General features: G+C 35.2%; 1 protein-coding gene across 3 annotated transcripts in view; it reads left to right on the top strand.

The window, feature by feature from the left end:
* Nucleotides 1–22,918, top strand: part of LOC145664359 (uncharacterized) — a 302,947-nt gene that overhangs the window by 266,514 nt on the left and 13,515 nt on the right. For 2 of the 3 annotated variants that reach the window (XM_081730993.1, XM_081730995.1), the window contains exon 9: nucleotides 1,232–13,061. The exons of the other annotated variant lie outside the window; for it this stretch is intronic. In XM_081730993.1, the coding sequence (XP_081587119.1) occupies nucleotides 1,232–1,508 (277 nt within the window). In that variant the 3' untranslated portion in view covers nucleotides 1,509–13,061. Of the gene's footprint in view, nucleotides 1–1,231; nucleotides 13,062–22,918 lie in introns of those variants that run through there. 3 annotated transcript variants of the gene reach the window in all.

A 22,918-nucleotide genomic window follows, 5' to 3' on the forward strand; every position in this document is an offset into this window, starting at 1 on the left:
TGCACACTACTGGAGTTGCTAACAAACTGTTTCATGAACATTGAGATAAACTACGTTTCCCTGACATTTTTAATCACCAGACCTCAATATTATTGAACACTAGTGATCATGTCTGGCGCTCAGATTTTGGCGAATGAAACTGAGTACTGTATTGTGTGAGGAATGGTATGTACAATGTTTATCTGGAAACAATTCACAACTTACATGCATCTATTCCACAACTAATCAGATCTTCTCTGCGGGTTAACAGTGGTCTCACGTCGTATTAATCAGGTAAGTTACATTTTCTTCGGATGAATTATTATTATTATTACAAGGTCATTTGCTTTTCGAACGCTTGCATTTTAGCTGGTTCTGTGGTTAGTGACAGAGCTTTAGAAATTGTATAATTAGTTATGGATTCTCAGAAGATGCTTTTTAGTTTATTTTCCTTTCAATCTTCGTTATGTTGCCGTGTGATATATTTCTGGACTTGCAGTAGCATTCTTCAAAGTAAGTACCGCAATAAAATGTTTGAAGAAGTCGGTAAGGTTTTCAATGTAATGTCATATCCAAAGAAATAAAGTACAAATGATGAAACGACACGATACAGGGATGTTTTATGTAACATGTGAATTTTCAGAGAACCAATGACTACGTATTATATATGTTGCCTAATCGTTTCAAGAAAATGGGATGCAGCACTTGTCTATCATGTTCCAAATTAGTCATTAATCACTCTTTTTGGTTATTGGATTTTAATTATCCATTAAAAATACTGACCTACTAGGTGTTAAGAATTAGAGTGCATTGCATAACATGTATACACAACCATATATTTATATTTTGTTTGTATCTTTTTGATAATTAGATCTACTTTATACTCGTTCAAAATAGAAAATTCTGTATCGATTAATCTTAGTCATACATGCGTCCAACTGTTTTGCGCATCTTGGTAGTATTTTTTTTTTAATGGAATCAAACATTATTATGTACCCTATGTTATAGTTGGAACACTTGGAACGAAGTAGTGCAAGCAGTTATGCATTAGAAAGATTCCCGACCTGCAGTTCCGTTTACTCAGACATTTGTTACTTACTCAGGCCTAGCTTTGAGTGCACTTGTTAAAGAATTCGTTTCATAAGAGAGGGAATATTTTTCAAATCTGTATATATGTTTTAAGAGACAGTATAATTTCTATTGCTTATATCGAGAAATATGAAAGTTAGAATTTGTTATTTCATTGTTACAGGCTGGAACGATTGGTTGGAATTTTGCGAAAGAAAATCAATACCATGAATGGTCTCTCCATTGACAGCGTTTCTGAGCACCAAGAAGACATGGTTATCAATCAAAACAAAGAAGTAAGTTCTAGGGAATCGGAGACAAACGCTGTTTCCCTTGAGCCGAGCTCTTTGGACAATACAAGTGAGTCGCTCGCAAGTGTTGGCAGCAGTAGTACCAGCACTGATACCAAATCTCCTGGTTCACCTCAGGTGACTATTTTAGGTCCTGTTACAGATCTGTAAATGTTACTGTTGCAAGAGTCATTTCTTGTTAATACAATGCTCTATGAATAGCGTATATGTTACAAGGTTGTCCATTTTTAGCAATGCCATTTCATTTTTTAATTAAATGATTGTAAAATATTTAATGCATTTTGACTTGTTTTTAGATGTACGAGCAAACATATGTCCAATATACCAAAGGTTTGATATTGCAATATGAAATACATTTGTGTATGAATATGCAACGGTGCTTTTAGATCATATAAACCTTGTATAATTACAGGAGTAGACGTAACAGGGTACTGTTAGAAATTTATAATTTAATTAGGCTCATAATGCTGTACGTGTACATTATTCATGACGTTTTTTAAAAAATAATATGTTAATTAATAGTCGAGAATGTGGAGGAGTTATTTATAAATATTTTTTGTCTATTAGTGTCATCGGTGAAGGTTTTGCTTGTGTGTTTTAATCACGCAATTGTGTGTTCTTCGATTGTTTTTACAGGGATTTCGGAAGACTGAATTTCGTTTAATACATTGGGCAATCAGATCATAAAAGATTTGCATTGTTTTATATTTGCAGATGTTCTGACTTCTTAACTCCGGGGTGTATGTTGTATGGTCAGTGTGGCAATATGAAATACATTTGTATATATACTGAAGCCATTTGTAAATTTCAGGAGTGGTAACTATGTTCATATGGTCAGTAACTTGACTTCTAATAATTATTGTGTACGTTACGTATGATTTTATATGTACTTTTCGTGTGCCATAAATATCCATGATATCCAGTTTGTAAACAGTCCACATCAATGAGAATAGACATGAGGAGTAAAAACCAAATTCGCAGTTCATTACTGCATTATAAGAGAGAATTAACAAAGTATATCTTAGCCAAATGATTTTCGAAGTTTGGAAAGATGTTTATGACACATGTGTTTCTTTATAACGAAAAGAACATTGCAGCTGTTTTGTAATGTAATGGAATTCGGTGTAGCTTATTGCGAATATAAAGTATATGAGTAGACTTATTGTCTAAGTGTCAAATTGTGAATGTAGTATGTTCATGAGAGCTGTACTGATAACTGAGAGTATATCCATCAATTGTTCAAAGAATCTGGATGTGCATGCAGCATACACAGACAAATCAATCGCTGCATATGAGGATCAGATTTTATTCTTACATTTTTTACGAGTCGGTGAAATCCTATTCGATAATCTAGATTGGTAGATATTTTACATAATTTTGTGTTCTTTTTATGTAATTATCCTTGTTGCGATATGAGGTAACTAATGAGAATATCGCCACCAATTCAAAATATTGAATATAAGTCATTCATTTTTCAACAACAAAGGAAATGTGAATAATATATTAACTACCTAGGATCTTGTACTAAAATGGTCACCACCTGAATATTCAATTTCAAAAACAGCTACAGTTTATTAATGCTTTTGTTACAGTAGGTAAAACGGCGATATTGCAAGTACTTCAAGCTAATATCCTAGGATTTACAAAATGGAAGCACACGTTTGAGTGGTAGGTTTCTAACCTAGTGTAAGAACAAATATAATCGATAACACAATAAAGAAATCTGCAGCAAATAATAATACACAATCAGGCGTAAGTTTAATAAATATGTTCAGTAAGTATTTAAAACAATGGGCCTATTCTGTGAATTCGCATAACGCAGATGTCCTGTAGAAAAAAAAATTTAAAAAAAAAAATATTAATCGTCCAACAGTGCAAAGCCGTTGTCACGTTTATGGCAAACTCCAACCATTGATATACACACTTCCATGATTGTTTTCATGAAATCACGTTTTGCATTCCACACGTTGAATCCAAAATTTCTTCTCTTGTTGTTGGTAATAAAACTATCTACAATCACCACAAAAATGTCTTTCTTGATGGTACACTTATGTCCAAAATTATTGTCGCATGTCTATAAATATGTTGTTGTAGAAATATAATTTGATAATGAATTCACCCGGTATTTCTTATAATGTTAGTATGTGTATAATCGGCAAAGACATGTATGTGGCAAATTTCAAGTCAAAAGAGCAGTAAATAAGAACAATAAAACGAAAATAAAACTTTCTTGTCCATTTAGCAACATTTTGTTTTACTCATTCTAATTCTCTTCCTATGAAATTTACCACAAATATACTTTTTCCGATTATACGTATATAATCAGTATTAAAAGTACCCTGCAAAATAATTATCAAATTATATTCTTACAAGAAGACAGTTATAGATATGCGACAATCATTTTGGACATGAGTGTACTTCTTCGTAATAGGCTAATTTCTACTCACTCATGACTTCGTTGACGAACATCCCGCTCAGCTTGTTTGGTTCGTACAGCCATATTTGATCTGTCTTCGTGATTTTCATTAATGATTATGATTTGTCTTTGTCTTTGAAATTCTACTAACAATTTCCGTTTCAAAATAACTGTTCTGCTATTAAATTAATTTCTGCAAACATTTGGACGCTGAAGCTGTGATGTTTTTCAAAATCTCAGCCACACTTCTTCGTATGGAAAGTTGCAATCTAAAGTTTGTATGATTGTGATGTCCATCATAATGTGTAAGATTCTGGTCTGCAGACATATCTGACGAAATGGAATATAAATTCTTTATGAGTTACAGGCTTGTGTACATCGTTTGATCTCTCTGAGATTAAACTAGGAGCAAATGACACACTTAGGTCATAGAGACTGATTTCTGTAGCCTTAAAGCCCTGCCCACTGATCAAATGGCTATGCATTGGCCTTTGGTGCACATAGTCCTGGGTTTGGTTCCCGGTGAGAGAGCAAAATTAATTTCACAGTCATTCACTTTCATTAATCATCCTCCTTCTTCTTTAGCCTTAAGGACATAGCCGTGGAACGCTCAGCTAATAATAATAATTTTTCTATTGTTTTAAACCTTGAAATAGCGTTTTGAGGACTTGCGAGCTTGTACAATTCGGAGCAAAAAACCTGCAACATGAGCATGTAAGTTTATTGTAAAACTACTCCTAACAGCCAAGGGAATCAACAAAACGTCTAAGTGGTACGAATCACGCCAGGAGAAACCTCGGCGTCCTCCCCTGCACTTTATTATGGAGCAGAAGACTTCGTAGTTTCACAGTAAACTTACATGCTCATGTTGCAGGTTTTTTTTTTTTTTTTTCTGCGAACTGTACAATCCTCGAGCAAAAACTTTAAGAAACTGTTTGCTCTGTTTATATAATTCCCAGGATACATGGAAATCAGAAGTGGTCACATATAGACACTTCAAGATGACAAAAGGAAAAGCACAACACACACACAAAAGGCTAAGGAATAAATTCATACTTATCAACAAAACAGTAGAAATTATTGCTTTACGTTTCTTATAACTACGATTCTCCTCATTTGTTAAAATTATAAAACTTGAAACATCCTTCGAATCAATTTATATCGTCTGTAGTAGTTCTATACCAATTTCTGGACACATGCAAACAAACAGAATATTAAACGCAAATTTTAATGTAACTACAATGAAGACAATATCGCTAGATGATGGTATTGCTATTGCTAACGAGCATATATGGGCAGATTGTCTATTTACATTATTTTAGTTATTCATTACTATACTCGATACTTAAAAAAGGAAACTTTTTTATCACTTGCAATGAGCTAAAGTCTTATGTGACAATAGATATTGGAGACATGTGTAAGGAGAACAGGGAATACTTTCCAAAACGTTTCTGAGAAAATTGACTATGTTTCTGTTCCTTCAGATATCACATCGTGTCTTCTTTCACAAGGCCTCGGGTGAACTAACGGAAATCATATTTCTCGAAAACGTGCTATAGCGCACGCAGAATACCAATAAATGTCCCCATGCCATAAGCGTCGGTGGACCACCGATGGGCAACTAGCGACATCTCGCTAAAAATTGGCGACCCTGCAGCGACGATCCGCGATGACCCCACTTTCGTTTTGAAAATTATACCACCAGCGGCAGAGATGCGACGAAACGCCAATCAATCACAAAATAACTCCGGTAAAATATGTTAAATCGCCCATATGTGTGATTTGTTAACGTTAAGGTGAGTCTAAAAAGCACAAAAAGAGTACAGCGGGCTGGGCGCGAACCACCAACCTTATGATTACCGGGCGCGTTTTCTTTCGACTTCGCCACGGAGGCGATGAATAAAACCTCGCTTGTAGAGGGATAAATCGTTGAGGTCTTTTTAATTTGGCCGATCAGAGTGCTCCTTTAACAGTGTATATTCGACAATAACAGTTTGAGTTTATTTTAAAACAAAATGACGCGCGTCTATTTACTTTATTTCATAGTTCTCCCATATTCACTTTCTAATGATCGGCGACAGTTGCCATCTAAATGCATACAATATACGTACTCATCCCAAGATTTTTTCACTTATGATGTAGAGGCAGGGATTACTCTTGATCCCCGGATTTTACTTTAGGAACTATTCGTCAGGAAAATATATATATATATATATATATATATATATATATATATATATATATATATATAATAATAACTGCACTCACATGACTGGCGATAGTTCATGTTGGTTCCTTCGCGATTCTCCGCGACGAATCGAGGGAGCGCGGACTAACATGAAGCCCTCGCTTCTGCGCGTGGTAACTTCAGCACCTCGACTCTAGATATCTGTTTCGACTCGACGAAACTCTGCCGCCAGTTTCACACTAGTGCCAATCCTTCGACGCATCACTGTATCGACGATCGGCATTTACCAGCAAATGGACCACTAGTGTTGGCGACATTTACAGCATCGGGGTTCCCACAAAAACAGCTCGTTAATTTTTGATTTGATTTGAGTTCAACATCCCTTTCAGTAGCGAGTGTATACAAAACGTGAACCTACAGCTTAACGTGGAATCTGAACCACATGAGCTCCCACTGGGAATCTAATCCGCGTCTCCCGCGCCTAAGGCGCGTTTGCTAACCGCTTATCCACGAGAGAGCTCTGAAAGAGCTCTTCAGCAGTATTAGTAGCTTCTTAAACTAAATTATGCACTTCATCAGCGTATTGTTGACATGGCGGTATTCACATCAGTTACCCCAAATATTATTAATATATTCGAAAGCTATATTGTAGCAGCTAATCTGTATTTCAATTGCCTTCCCTTTCATTCTGCCGTTAATCGTGGAAGAATTAATATATATGGTTCACAGATGATCAGCGTTCTAGTGCATCCCGCGAAAATTAAAAGTTACTAATTTTCCTCATACCTTCGAATTCTTTCGCAATTTCTCTTTTATCTGCATTCTTATAACCAGGTTTGCCTTAAATTATTGTCACTAGAATAAAAAGACAGTGTAACGACATTCACCATTTTTGTAATTGGATAAATACCAGTTGGTATTGCACCAGTTCTGTTATTTTGGACAAAACTCAGTATTAAAACGAAACAATATGTGTTCATAAAACATTAATGGAAAGAAACTTTTAGAGAACATGAACATTATGCGAAGTCACAAAATAGTAATTTTCTGCATTAATCTGTCAATAGACGTACCATTCCGTGTTTTAAGAAAAGATAGAACAAATTCTGGAAAGAAAAATACTAAAACAATTCAAAATGAGAATTGTTCATGGAGACCAGTTTTATTAATATACACATAGCATTCATCCTTAAGGAAACCTAAGACAGAAAACAACAACAGCATCAAAAATTACAGTCGTGCTTGCTGTAATGAAGTTTTGTATATGAATCTCAGATCTAACATGGGTGTTCATAATCACATTCTAGCATAATTATGAAAAAGCAGTAATATGAAACCGAAGTTGTGTGTGTATATATATATATATGTGTGTGTTAAGTTCGTTAAATATTTCAAGGACCAATTGCATTCTAAATTATCTTCTAAAATTTTGTGTAATTATAAACAAGAGAGTGGAAGAAGTTGTATATATTTTATTAGTACTATTGCTACTATTATTATTATGAAACAGCGTAAAATTGAGTCCGTGTTTAGTTACAGTAATTTCGAAAAACATTACCTACGATTATAACGATTGGTATTTTCTTAAATTGTAAATGAGAAAATTAAGTTAGCACTTACTTTCGGTTCAAACTGCTTTCCAGCTAACACCTAGTGATGACCATGAATTAGTTTTAACATTGAATATTATGTAATAAGTTTTAACAAAGTCATTTTGCTTCACAAGTTTGTTTATTAATAGGTGATTGTGTTGAAATTTAAGTTCAATCTTCACACAAAAGTCTTATCCTCCATGTTTTACTCGGGAACTCTTAGTGCGTAGGTAGTATAGAATAAAAATATGCGTAGGTCATGACTTTACTGTGTACTTGTGTGTTAAAATATTCGATCTAGGATTCAGATCTGAAGTTTTGAAAGGAAACTATTTTAAAACAAAATTGTAATTCCAATATATAAAATCAGGATTTATTATTCTTGCAATAGATTTCCATCAAATAGCCTACATTTTATCCATTTAGAATTGTACTGCATTTAAAGGTAAGTTGTAAGTTCAAGATAAAGCATCTGTGTACAGTGGCGAAGGTTTTTATTATTATTATTATTAATTTATACAATATTGTCGGAAACTGTCGTTCAGTCGTCCATTAAAGTAGTAATTTAATTTTATAAAAGTACATTGCTCTGCAGTGCTTTACCTGAACAGTTAATCTTTATGCTGTTATTATGGTATTATTATGGATTTATTATGGTATTGAAAGATGTATGTGAAACATTAAAAACTTATAAGAAATGATTTCGTCATATTCTAATTAAAGAAATTGAATCCGTGTATTTTCATTCTAGTAATAGTTTTGTCAGTTCTCTTGATAAATACGAAATCTAGTTTTTTTTTCTTTATATTGTTCATGTGCACCGTCATTGACTTTGAAAAGGACTAAAAGAAATATATACTTTTTTAAAATAAGGAATTTTTAGAAATTTTAGAAACCGGTTATTTGTGAAAATTCAAAATTGGATTAAATGCATTCTTCTCTTTAATTGTAAAGCATGTGTTGTCTTCTAATTTGCGTGGGGTGGTGTACGGTGATGTGTATATTGTTACAGTTAACATTATCAAAAGAATTGTATGTATGGTTGTTGTGTAATTAGTTATTATCTTTAGAACAAGAGGAAATCCCAGTATTAGTAATGTAGTATCTAACTCAGTTCGAGGATTTATGTAAATATGTCTTGTGAATACTACATAGTATTTTGTTACATTTTTAAAGAATTTATTTACCTGTATTTCTTTATATATATATTAGAGTATCTTGGTATTTTTCAGTGTATGATCTTTATTGAACTCCGATTACTCACATTTTTATATGTAATTTTAAAATAAAGACAATGGGTAATTGGAGTATATTCATGTAACTCGTGTTTTATTGATTATGCATTTAGGAAATAATAGTCCTCAACAGTCGCATACCAGAAGAGGAGGTCAGCAGTTGACCCCATACAATATTATTTACAATATCTCTATTATTAATTTTTGCAACAGGTTTGACCATTTAAGACATTTATTTTTGAAGGTATATTTCACCTGGTGGTAACTGTATTAATTATTAATTTGGCATGGCCAAAATAATTTTATCAAAAATATGAATAAATTGATTCATAAACATTACGCTGATCACATAATATTTTTTTTTATTATTACAAGAAGGAAGAACAGATGATACAAAGAACCTGCATGAAGTGCAGCACTGAATAACTACAGGAAAGGCAATGGGCCAACAAAAAGAACCTGATTATGGTGTATTTTTTTTAACTGTACCTTATTTTTAGTTATTTTATTGGCATTTTATTTTAGGGTTGTTTGTTTTTGCAGAAACTAGAAATGAAGTCATCGTGCATTATTTGGCGTCATATTTCATCCAGCCTTTCATTTTAAACTTAATTTAAATATTTGCAGCGTTAGCAAACATATTCACGTTCGTTTCCGTATTGAAATAAAATGGGGTCAATAACTGACTCCCGCCATTGGTATATACTAATATAAAAATTAGCATTAGTACGCGACTGTTAAAAATACATTTCGTTCTTTATCAGTATCAGTCGAAAATACCTTTTAATTCCGAGTATGTGTGATGCTTAGATAATTGTAAGTTATAGTTCGCCTATCTACGAGATTTAATTCACGAAGTATTTCACTTTATCTTCCTCAAGCACGCTTTTTATTGTATCTAATATGCTGACAGTGAGTAAAATTGAATTAGGATATACTGTTATTATAATTGTAATTTTTTTGAAATAAACGGCTTTTGATTATTATTTATAAAATGTGCTGCCAAAAATATATGCCAAGCATACCTGTTCTACTTACGTATGTTAGTGTAATCTTACTTTTCTGTAGAATTATTTTCGCAGTAAATATATATAAGTAAAGTAAGATGCAAGTGCCAGAGTCAATTATGCAACATGGAAGGAAACTGTTTAGAATATTTCAATTGTACTATTTTGCGCGTAAATCTTCAGTTTATTTCACTAATCATGGTGATACTTATGACTCAAGAAATTTCCAAATTCGTAATTCTCTTTCCTAAGGGAGTTACTGTTTCTATATGAAACTATTTATTAGTACGTTGAAAATTTAATTAAGTATTCTCTGTATACAAGCTAACTGCAAATGTACGAACTTGTCGGCTACTACAAGCACCTCAGCCTGTTAGTGCATAAAATTTATTTCGAAATTTTAAAGTATACTTTTGGTATAAATTGTCATTCAGAAACTCAAATTGTAAAAATAATGTGCTAGGTTACGTTTAACCTGCTTAGGAGGGGATGGAGAGAATGTCTAATATCTTGGGTAACCTAATACTTGTATCTGCAAAGACCATGATATTACAAAAATGAAATTCATTATAATCGTATGAGCTCTCTGAGCTTCGAACTCAAAGATAATATGAATATAACATAACAAATAATAATAATACTTATAGCATTTTACTTATACCGTGGAAGTCACAACTAAACTGCAGAAATTCAGTTTCTCTTCTTCCCATTCGTTAACCAACATATTGTCACAACATGTGACGAATGAAGTTCCCTCGGGTTTTAGGATTAGGTTTGAATGAATGGACACGCCTAATTTTTTTTTTTTTTTTTTTATGAGTTAACGTGTCATTTCTGAGCGTCCAATATATTGGACGGTATGCACTAAAGGGTTAAAATATTGAGTTCAAAAATCTATACAATGTCTTTTCCTTAAGACTGAACAGACATATATCGTTCACTATAAAAATTAAATACTGACTAAGTTTCAATTACAGTTTGTAATTTGCTTTTCTCACAAACCAGTGAAATATTAAAGATGTCATTTATTTCGTCTGCTGTTGGATATTTGATGAATCGATGTGAAAGCATCGTCGTTTGAATTATTTTGAAATCATATTTGACCTTTTTAAAACATTGTTTCTGTTATTCTTGTATTCTTACTGCTTTGTATTAGAAAAATAACCTTATATGTGGATAATGAAGTGTTCAGGGACATGTCAGTTTTTTCTCGAGTTGGGGTAACAGGACGGAAAATCCTTTTTATTATTTAAAAAAAAAAGAAGACTGGAAAACGATCGATATCGTTCCGGGTTGACCTTGCGAATGAGTAGCGAATTGAACAATACTGACTTATATATTCAAAAAATTTGAAATGAAATGAAATGAAATCTTTAAGTTTTACGTCCCACGATTATGCCGGTAAGGCTAAAGGAGACGGTGATGATGAGAGATGAGTGAAATGGTGGAATGAAGAAAGTGGGAGAAAACGGGAGAACCCCGGGAAAACCCACGAGCACGATGTTTGTCCACCACAAAGTCCACACGGCGCGAGCTGGGATCGAACCAGGGACCCCAAGCACCGGAGGTGAACGCTCTATCACTTTTATTTATTTTTTTTCAATTCATTTTCTCACCAAGAATAGTTTTTTTTTTTTTTTTTTTAAGTTTAACGTCCTATGATTAACCGAAACGGTGAGGACAATAGTGAATGAAATGATGGAATGAAAAAAGTGGAAGGACAGAAAAATTCCGAGAAAACTCACGCACACGGTATTTCTCCACCACAAAGTCCAAAAGCATGTCTGATGCTTTTTACTGCTTTCTTTGTTAAAGAAAAAAGTTGAGGTACAATTATGGCCTCAAATTCATTTTGAATTCTATTTATTTGAATATCCCAACTATAAATCTCTTGCTGTCTGCAGCAAATAAATGTTAATCCTAGCGTTTGTGGACTGTAATAACTGAGGTCTTCGTTTCTTATTAAATAGAACTATGGTGTTTCATATTCAATAATTACTAAAAGAATCGTTTACAACATATTTGTAATCCCGAAGTTCGAATTTTAAATCTGAGTGCTTTTTTCTGTTTATATTATAAAAATGGTTTGTATTATTGACATTCTCTTCTGGTACTTATACTTTGGTGTTATAAGAAATTATGAATAATATTTTATGCAAAGTTATGTTACCTCCAATATTTCAGGAATAAGTAAAACAGAATATGCTTCAGAAATTATTAAGTTTATTTAACCTTTAATGATGTCAATTGTCTACTACTAGAAGTCAATTGCAGTAGAATAAATGAGAATATTGACAGCTTCAGTATTACTGATGCTTGTTTGCCTTTAATGGTGTTGCTTACAAATTTTCTGCAATTATTGTTTCTTTCAGGTCAGCTATTGATTGATAACTCAAAATTGTCACATAGTATATGGGCTCTTAAAATTGAAGTATCTGATATATACTTCGTTAAAGTATTTAAAGAATTGTTTGACTCCAAAAGAAACTTTTTCTTTCCCTCATTTATTAAGTTATTACTACTAAAAAACTAAACCAAGTGCATAGAATGTGTCATTTTTTGGTTGTTACAATCTTCAAGGAAAAATGCTTTTTACTTTTTTTTTTTTTTTTTTTTTTTTTTTTGTTAAGCTTTGTAGCTTCGGTGAGTATTAAAGCCTTACGAACTATACACTCCATATATATATATATATTATCCTTCAGAAATTGCATACAAGTATTGCTGATGATAGAAATGGGATTTGGCTTGGGAAAACATGGTAATATTGATTATAATATTGATTGTAATATAAATAATAATAGCTGTATTTATAATGTATTTTAACTTCTATAAATCCATATTCTGTCTTCTGTAGACATAAAACTCCTTTTATTAGCAAACTAATTTCATAATTTAATGATAATTGTATAGCAAGTTGATAGTTCATACAAGGAACAATCACGTAGTTATACTGAAATTTGGGTACCTTATAACTTTCGTTAAATGTAATTAGATCTTATTCTTGTGTTTTTTGAGGGGAGAATTTGTAATGTCTTAAAAGAATTCTTTACTGGAGATCAAAAGGAATAGAAATGCAGTCTCACATAATATTCTTTTCTAATTCACATAAAAGTAGTAATATTTATTGAAATCTAAGGATATCTATATATATAAAAGAGAACGTACAAATCCTTTGTCCGCTCATCACGCTAATACGGCTGAACCAATTTCTTTTATTTTTGGGGGGTTATTAGGATTTGGACCCTAGATGGTTTTTATCATATCACTTTAATTTTCAATTACCAGTGTCTTGAGATAATTGACCATTCAGGTGTCCATTACGTACAAATCCTTTGTTAGTTCATCATAGGTATAAAAATAAACGTATGTATATGCAACCCGCATGACCGTGTCACTCGGCGGGTTAACATAAATGACAGGCGTTATAATGGTTTTTATCATATCACTTGAAAGCGAAAAAGTAAAAATTATCTAAGTAACAAAGTTTATTGCGTTCGGGGGTGACCGCAGCGAAGCCGGGCGGGTTAACATAAATGACAGGCGATATAATGTTAACATTTACTGCAATCTTCTATGGTTTTTATCATATCACTTGAAAGCGAAAAAGTAAAAATTATCTAAGTAACAAAGTTTATTGCGTTCCGGGGTGACCGCAGCGAAGCGGGGTGAACGCTGCTAGTTATAAATATATTATTTCTAATGCCATAAACTTTTTTCTGCTAACTACAGTTAATTGTTTTGTAGTGTGATATTTGGTCATGTACTAGAATTTACATTACATATGCATAATAAGTAATTCTAATTCTTAACAGACATAAGCAGCATGCATTTGAAATAATTTGAAATTTCCGTCTTGTTTTTGCAGCAATAAAAATTATTTTAATTATTCAACAATGACATAGTAACAAAAAGAAATTCTTGTAAATCTTTATGAGGTTAAGAGTAAAATGTTATTATTTAGATACACTAACTGCATTGTTATTAATATTCATGCTCTTGTAACACACACATACGTAATTGTATAAACATGTCAGTTTGTATGCTCTCTTGATTTATATACTATAAATTCTAGTTCTATATGTATGGAGTAACGTTTTCGAGCACTTGAAGAAATACAAATAATTGAATATTACTAGTTAATATTTAATGTACGTATGTCTTCTTGTAATAACCTAGTATAAAACTTGTACAAAATTTGGTGAGAATCTCAAAAGGTTAATGAATATACTTTGTAAAATATGTAACACTGGTAGCCTTAGTTAAGTGCCTTTTGCATATTGTATTTAAAACTGCACTTGACAATCGTGTTTCTTATGTTATAGAACTAATAAATTTTTCTAAAATAATGTATTGCGTTTTCCTTTTATTATATCTATGAGTGTCACTCAAAATACTATTTACGCGTATCTATGATTAATATTACCAACTGCTATAGTATTAGTACCGTTTACGTACAAAACAAGGATTATTACTTTAATGATAAAGTCGATTTCTTCCCGTCTAATTTAAGCTTAACTGGTATGGTGATTTTGTGTCACATAACTGGTATGGTATGGCTCAGAAAGATCCAGATATTTTTATTAATTTTCTATAATCCAGAGTAACAAACGAGACCCACAATACATTTCCTCATTCTTTATTATTTACTAAACATGAAAAGAAAATATTATTACACACTATATAGGGGATACACAAAAAAATCTAAAAACACTGCATACAGGACACGTAAGTTTGGCCCTCCACTGTACAACACGTCTTGCTGTTGCCGTTCATTTTTTGTTTTCAATGTGTCATGTCGACCTTACTCTTCCGTCAGCAGTAACCAGTTCACCTGTGGGTGTCGTGGTGTGAAAGTGGTGCGGTAAAATGGGCGACCTGACAGACTTCCAAAGAGGCATGATCGTTGGTGTCCGTCTGGTTGGAGCTTCAGTGGCAACAGTGGCGAACATTGTGGGAGTATCGAAAGGCACTGTGTCCAATGTCACGAGGGCATACACAATTCATGGGTAAACGACGTCTGCAAATCACAATAGTGGTCGAAAGACAATCCTGTCAGATAGAGACCGGAGGGCATCAAAACGGATTGTAGCAGCTAAAAAGACCACTGCGATGAAAATTACGTCTGAACTCAATTCCGGCCTACAGAACCCGGTTTCATCGCAAACAGTGCGACGGGAACTTCATAAAATGAAATTCATAGCAGGATCGCTATCGCCAAACCCCTGGTCACAGCATAAATGCGAAGAGGCGTATCCAGTGGTGCAAGGACCACAAGACGTGGACTCATGAGCAGTGGAAACACGTAATGTGGTCCGATGCATCGACCTTCACCATGTTTCCAACAACCGGTCGTGTTTACGTACGGAGAATACCGTCGCAGACCTATGATACAGACTGTCTGCTCCTAACTGTAAAGCATGGGGGTGGTTCTGTTACAGTATGGGCAGTGATATCGTGGTTTTTTGCAGGTCCCAACATAGCCCTGCATGGAATGACGAATGCTAAGGCGTATGAGGCCATTTTGGGGGACCAGGTTTTATCTATGGCCCAAATATTGTTCCCTGGTGGTAATGGCATCTACCAAGATGGTTTGGCACCGTCACGCTGCAAAAACGGTGAAATCATGGTTTGAGGAGCATGACCAGGAGCTATCACACCTCCCTGGGTCCCACAATTACCAGATCTGAACATCATTGAGCCATTGTGGTCTGAGTTTAAAAGGCGTGTTCGGTCTCATTACCCTCCACCAACATCCCTTAAGGAACTGGAGCATGTTTTGGAGGAACAATGGTACAAAATTCCACACACCACGATTCAGGAGCTGTATACGTCCATTCCACGTCGGTTCCAATCTGTTTTGGACACAAAAGGAGGCCCCATACCATACTAGGTATGATCTTCACACTTTTGCAAACTAGATTTTTTTTGTCCAACTCCTGTATATATATATACGAGGGGTAACTGAAAAGTTTTAAGCCTTGAGGAAACTATAAGAACTACAGATTTGGTAATACCTTTATTTTTCAACATAATCCCATTGGACAGCAACACACTTGCTCCAACCGCGCTGCAGTGCTCTTATCCCAGTAGAAAAAAGTTCCTTAGGTTGTGACCACAGAAACTCCCTTCACGGCTGTCATGACGTCATTATCGCTTGCAAAACGTCGTCCTGCAAGAGCCTTTTTTAGATTAGGGAACAAGTGGAAGCCTGAGGGGCCAGATCTGGAGAATAGAGTGGATAAGGAACGAGTTCAAAGCCGTATTCATAAATAGTAGCCATGTCAACTACTGATGTGTGGCCGGGAGCATTGTCATGATGGTAGAGAACGCCTCTGGAGAGCATTTGCGGCCCTTTTTCTTGAATTTGGACTCGAAGTTTTTTTCGAAAGTCACTATAGTATTGTCCTGTGATGGTATGACCCGTTTGCAGGTAATCAATGCATATCACACCTTGGGAATCCCAAAGAATAGAGGCCATCACTTTGTCAGCAAAGGGATCACCTTTGCCTTCTTTGGGGTAGAGGAGGAGTGCTTCCATTGTTTGGATTGTTGTTTTGTTTCTGGGTGTAATGGTGTACCCAACACTCGTCCATAGTGACGAATCGACAGAGAAAGTCGTCCACATCACGTTCTAATAGTTTCAAATTGTCCACGGATAGGAGGTACCGAGTGCGTTTTTGTTCTTGAGTCAGAAGACATTTGAAGATTTGAAAATTACATTTTATTTGTAAAACGGGTAAAGGGATGAAAAACAAAAACACGTTAACTGACACCGGGAGGAAGTAGACATTTATTTGAGGGTATGCTTATCATGGTCGCCATCTTGAAGTTGGTCATCTTGTCTCTCTATCGACTTTTAAAATAGGAAGAGGGTCACGTAATGTTTCAAATATTCGAAGATCTTGAAAAGAATTCAAGTCATTAAAACCTAATGTTCGCTAATGAGAATACTGTAGGTAGCTACTTACGAAAGGTATAATCAGCTTGAAATCATTATCGACTGCAGACAAAATGAAATGGTGATGAGACGACTACAAACCTCAAGGAACTGATGGAAGATGGATGACATATTTTCGATTGGATTATTCGAGTTAGAAGACAAACCTTCATAAGCAGCCACCTATTCATTATGCACTACTATAAAAATAATATACATTTGGTTTTCCTGACTTGATTTAAAAAAAAATAAAATCACGGGATTTTTCGCAGGAGAGGGCAAAGTTTGTCCTCTGGATTTGTATTTTTAATATAGCTATAATAAGCACTGGCGCAAATTGCGGGGGGATGAGGAGGACATGTCCCCCAATCTTGGAACTGGGGGACTGTCCCGCCCAATAATCCGATTTGAAATGTGTTTTTTGGACAGAAATGTGATAATTTGTGTCCGACTGCCATAAAGGAAAGTGAGATGAATTTGAATTCAATGTCCCCCCAGAATAAGCCTCTGCCAGCCTCCCAATGTTGAAGGCAACTCTGCTTCCCTAATTTCCCACAGCATTGTTTTTCAACTTCATAAATATTTTGAACATCGCTATAAAAAAAAATAATAATAATAATAAAAAAAAAACGGAACAGTCTTACCCGTCTCCCTCAATGTTGAAGACAGATTTGCGCCGCTGAAATAAAAGAAAGGATATGCAAAGAAGTCGCACTGAGGCTGATTTATTTGATACCATCTCGGTATTTGCGGTAGTATCACATTACATAATCAGTAAGAACGCCAGGAACTTTTACTTAGTGGGGTGTTCAAAATAAAAGAGGTGTGCACCCAGTATAATGATTATACGTTTTTACACAAACTCAAAGAAAACAATATTTTTATGCCCAGGGGTGTATGTAAGGAAATTTGGGCGGTGTTGGGAGTTTGAACAATACTCCCTGGACGTAATATATATTTCTACAATAGAAGTTGTAAAAAAATATAAACTACTGCAGCAATAAATTCAGAAAACTTTTGCTTATGCCTGGAAACTTAATACAAACTATTCATTTCCTTGTTAGGGAGAGGCCATACCCTCCCTTCTGGAGTCTATGGATGTACTTGTATTGTAATATGCTGTTGTGTGTACTTAACAACTGAGAGTAGCAGAGCCATCTTAACGGTATAATAGCTCTTGGCTGGGGACCCCACAAGCATTGGAGGTTCCACGAGCATAATGGCATGTATTAGGAGCAAAACTTAGTAATGGAGACCACGACATACTTGTTTGCTCTGGAAACTAATATGCTGTTAAAACGGCACTGGTAAATAGATTAAACTGGACAGCAGAGTCAGGGCCGGCCTTAAGCCGATTGGACCGATTTCTCCCAATCGGGCCCCGCGCCTAAGGGGGCCCCGTGCTTGTGCCGTCTAATCTACTCTCCAGTACCATTTTAACAGTATATTAGGCCCCAAAGCAAACAATTGTATTGTGGTCCCTATGTCTATATTTTGCTCCTAATGTATCTAATTAATACATGTCATTCTGGTCGTGAAGCCCCCAATGATTGCGGGGCTCCCGGCCAAGTGGCTATGGGACCGTTAAGATGGCTCTGTTACTCTCGGTTGTCAAGTACATACAACAACATATGGCAATACAGGTACATCCATGGAATACACAAGGGAGACTATGGCCTCTCCCTAGCAAGTAAATGAGTAGTTTGTATTAAGTTTCCGGGCATAAGCAAATATTTTCTGAATTTAATGCTGCAGTAGTTTATTTATTTTTCTTTTACGCTTACAACTTCTGTTGTAAAAATATACATTATATCCAGGGAGTATTCTGCACATTCCCAACACCCTTAATAGTCCCCAAATTTCCTTACACACACCCCTGGGCGTGAAAGTATTGTTTTATTTGAGTTTGTGTAAAAATGTATATCATTATTCTGGGTGCACACCCTCTTTTATTTTGAACACTCCACTAAGTAAAAGTTTCTGGCATTCTTACTGTTTGTCATGTGAATACCGAGATGGTATTAAATAAATCAGCCTCAGTGCGACTTCTTTGCATATCCTTTCTCCTATTATAGCTATATTAAGAATACAAATAAAGAGGACAAACTTTGCCGTCTCCTGCGAAAAATCCCGTGGATGTATTCTTTTTTAATCAAGTCACGAAAACTGAAAGTATATTAGTGCGTACTGGATAGGTGGCTGCTTATGAAGGTTTTTCTTCTAACTTGAATAATCCAATGGAAAATATGTCATTCATCTTCCATCATTTTCTTAAGGTTTATGATCGTCTCATCACAATTTCATTTTGTTTGCAGTCGATAACGATTTCAAGCTGATATACCGGGTGGCGCACGAAAAACCGGCTCGCCACAGACAGCCAGACTCCACATTATCGTCTGTTGTTGCAACAACGTTTGTGTAGTGTGTTGTCAGTTTTCAGTACGAAGGCCGTGAAGACTTTGTTAAGACATATGAGGTAAATCTCAGCGAGATGGATTCTCTACAAGAAAGAATCGCAATAGAATGGAGGCGTACGTGTCTACCGGTTCGTTTAAGGAAACGCAGAACATTTTTGTAAGAAAGTTTCCTGACATTTCTGTACCGACAAAGAGCAGTATACAGGATTTGGTGAAGAAGTGGCGTACTACAGGTGCAGTGCGGAACAAAAAAAAAATCGAGCTCCATCTGTTCATACACCTGTTGTGATCGCAGATATTCAGGTAAGAATGATCCCAAGAGTCCAAAGAAGTCGACACGGAAATTGTCGCAAGTGAATAGGTCTTGCCAACGTGTCTTAAAAGATCTATGGATGAAACCGTAAAAAGTGACATGTGTCCAAGAACTGGGGGAGGAAGATAAGTAAAACCGTGTGAATTACTGCACGTGGTTACTTGAAATGATTCATAATGGAATGTTGGATCCATGCTGTGTCTTCTCTCAACAGGATAAGGCGAACTGTAACACCATGCCAGTCACTACTACGAATTCATGGAAGATTCGCAGAAGAAATTACTGTCAGCAAAGGATTGTGGCCTCCGCGTTCGACGGACCTCACTTGTGACTTTTATTTGTGGGGTAATCTAAAGGTAAAAGTATACACAAATAATCCAAAAACATTAGAAGACTTGAAGGAAAATATTCGTAACAAGATTTTGGCAATTGATGCGGCACAGTTGGGTAAAGTGTACAATAACATGTTAGTGTGCGCACAAAAATGCATTGACTAAGCGGTTAGCGTACGCGCATTTGGCGCGGGAGACCCGGGTTCGATTCTCGGCGGGAACTCATGTGGTTCGGATTCCACGTTAATCAGTAGGTCCACGTCTCATATAGCCTCGCTGCTGAACGGGACGATAAACTCAAAATCAACTCAACTCAAAAATGCATTGAAACACAAAACGGTCATTCTCAACATCTAATGAAAAAGACAAGACAAGATCACTTCAATAAATGAAGTAAGTACAGTAAATGTATTTCACTAACCAAAACTTTGCGCTTTGTATGTATTTTTGTATATGCTCGTGGCGTGCCGGGCCCGTTTTTCGTGTGCCACCCCGTATCTTTCATAAGTAGCTACCTCGATGTTCTCACTAGCGTACAGTAGGTTTTCCTGACTTCAATTCTTTTCAAAAAGATACAACTGTTAAGAAATCTTTGAACCAACGAATTCATATCAATGTGCATTTCATTATGTCTTACAAATATAAACTTATGGAAACATAGATTTCACCATTGTATTTCTCGTAAAATTCAAACCCAATTTGATATATTACATGAACCCCTTCCTATTTAAAAGAGTCCAGCGAGATACAAGATGACTGATGACTTCAAGATAACGGTCATGATACATACCCTCAAATAGATGTCTACTTCCGCCCGGTGTAGGTTAATGTTTTTTTTTTTTTTAATCCCTTTACGTGCTTTACAAATCAAGTGAAATTTTCCAACTTGAAATACGTTGTTATGGCTTATTCTGATCAATCAGATTTTTGGCTAAAGCGGCCGTTTTTATGGACTGAAGCACTTTAAATTTTGCTTACGCTTGTTTCTTGATATTCCACACTTCTCTGCCAAGTTTTTTCAAGAAACTAGATTTCGACATCGATAGGTTTACTTGTAAGACAAGAAAACTAGGCTATGAAATACTGGTACAGAATCTTCTTGAAAAACTGCGAGGCACAAGGGTGAAATATGTATTTTGAAATTCATTCACTGTCTGCATTTCCATTTGAGTTATTTCTCTAAAAAAAAAAAAAAATAGCTGTTATAAGCAATAAGCAAGGTAAGTGTTTCCACCAGAACATTTTGCAGATAGAAAAACGTTATAAAGAGAAATGGGTATAATCACTAGACCAGCAGGGAGAGCGCAATATTATATATATATATATATATATATATATATATATATATATATATATATATATATATATATATATATATATATCCTACAGACCTTAGTGCAAGTTAGTTGTAAACCTGGGGCCCCGTAAAATGTTCCCAATCGGGCCCCGCACCACCTAAGGCCGGCCCTGAGCAGAGTAGACGGCACTAGCGCGGGGCCCGATTGGGAGAAATCGGTCCAATCGGCTTAAAGCCGGCCCTGCTCGGGAGTCCTCTTCAAGGTGTGATACCAATCCCATCTGGAGCATGTCAAGATACGAGTACCCTGTTACACATTTCTGCAAAGAAAATTGTGTTATAAAGTTTCATTCTGCACATGACAGCAAAAACGTTCAACTTTGCCAAACTCTATCCGCTGTTTCCTCTGAATGTGAAGGACAGCCATTGCTTTTGCCTTTGTATAGGCAGCCTATCTCCATGTATTGTATAATGCCAACATTTAATGGAATTCTTGCCGAGTGAATTGACCCCAAACTGTGGTCGAAAGTTGCGCTGAACTTGGAGTATCTAATAGCGAACCTTGTGACTGATACCTCTCTCTACACACTGGGCACGTAGAAAAAGGTAAAGAAAAGGACACAATCTTTTCCGGACACCCTGTAAATAGCAGACACTGTGAAATATTTATATGATTTGAGTTATACAATATATCACATCATGTGATTATTATATCCTGTGGTTAATAAAATATCTAAATTCGATGTAACCTGCATTAAGTGGAAACTCGCATTATCAACATGAGATTGGTAGTCTGTAAGATTTAGTTAATCACGGATTTTCTCTTTGTTTTATGCGGTATATTATAAAAGACGCTAATTTAAGTAGCTAAAAAGTAGTTTATTTCAGAAAATCAAAACTGCTATTTCTCAACATAATCATCTCCCATTTCAACATATTTATTGCAGCAGCCAACAATCATATACAATAATTACCTACATTTTGTTTATAATGATAATGTTCTTGGGAAACTCCTCTTGCCCAGTGCTGTAACTTTGCAAAAATTTATTACATTGAATTCAACTGATTCATTTTAAGTGCCATCAAGCCATTTTTTATTTCCAGGATTGATCGGAAGCAATTGAGTAACTATATGGCTGGTATTGATGTCTTCAACTGTAGTAAGTTTATACACACTGTATTTTCATAAATCTTTAATTTTCATATAAAGAGAACAAGAATAATACTAGGAATAATATCTACTAGAAAAAAATGAGAAGTAGTCCTTTAAGTATTGCTATGCTATAAACTAGCGTTTTTAAAAATCAAGGTTTGAATCTATAAGGCAGAATGAGAAAATTCCCTTCTTTCGTAGATCATATCAGAGTGATTTTAACCATTACCGTACGTAGAAGATAAGCCTGTTCTATCTTTCAGGTAAAGAGAGATAATGACACTGATAAAGGAAGAACGCATAAAACAATCCGTCGAGTAGGATCTGGCGGTTGCAGTGTGGTCGCAGAGGATTACCACAGGAATAATTCTGGTCGGGAAAACTAATACACATGACATTGTAGCCAAGCTGATGGCCAAATTCAAGATGGAAGTGTGGAACATCGATCAAAGATCAGTAAACTGTGGACTTCAACAGATGAGGCAAAGTAGACAATAGTGTTTGCAGTAGTGAGTACAAAGAAGATAAACAGCCGATTTCAACTGTGTCAATCAGTAATGTTCACATTATGCAGCGCAACAAAGGACAAGTGTATATATGGTTGCCATATTACCAGATTTTAGTGGGTACCACCCGATTTTTAGGTCCTATATTTGTCCCCCGCTTAATTATC

The sequence above is a fragment of the Thermobia domestica genome, chromosome 11 (assembly GCF_964235325.1).
Source record: "Thermobia domestica chromosome 11, izTheDome1.hap1.1, whole genome shotgun sequence".
Classification (NCBI taxonomy): domain Eukaryota; kingdom Metazoa; phylum Arthropoda; class Insecta; order Zygentoma; family Lepismatidae; genus Thermobia; species Thermobia domestica.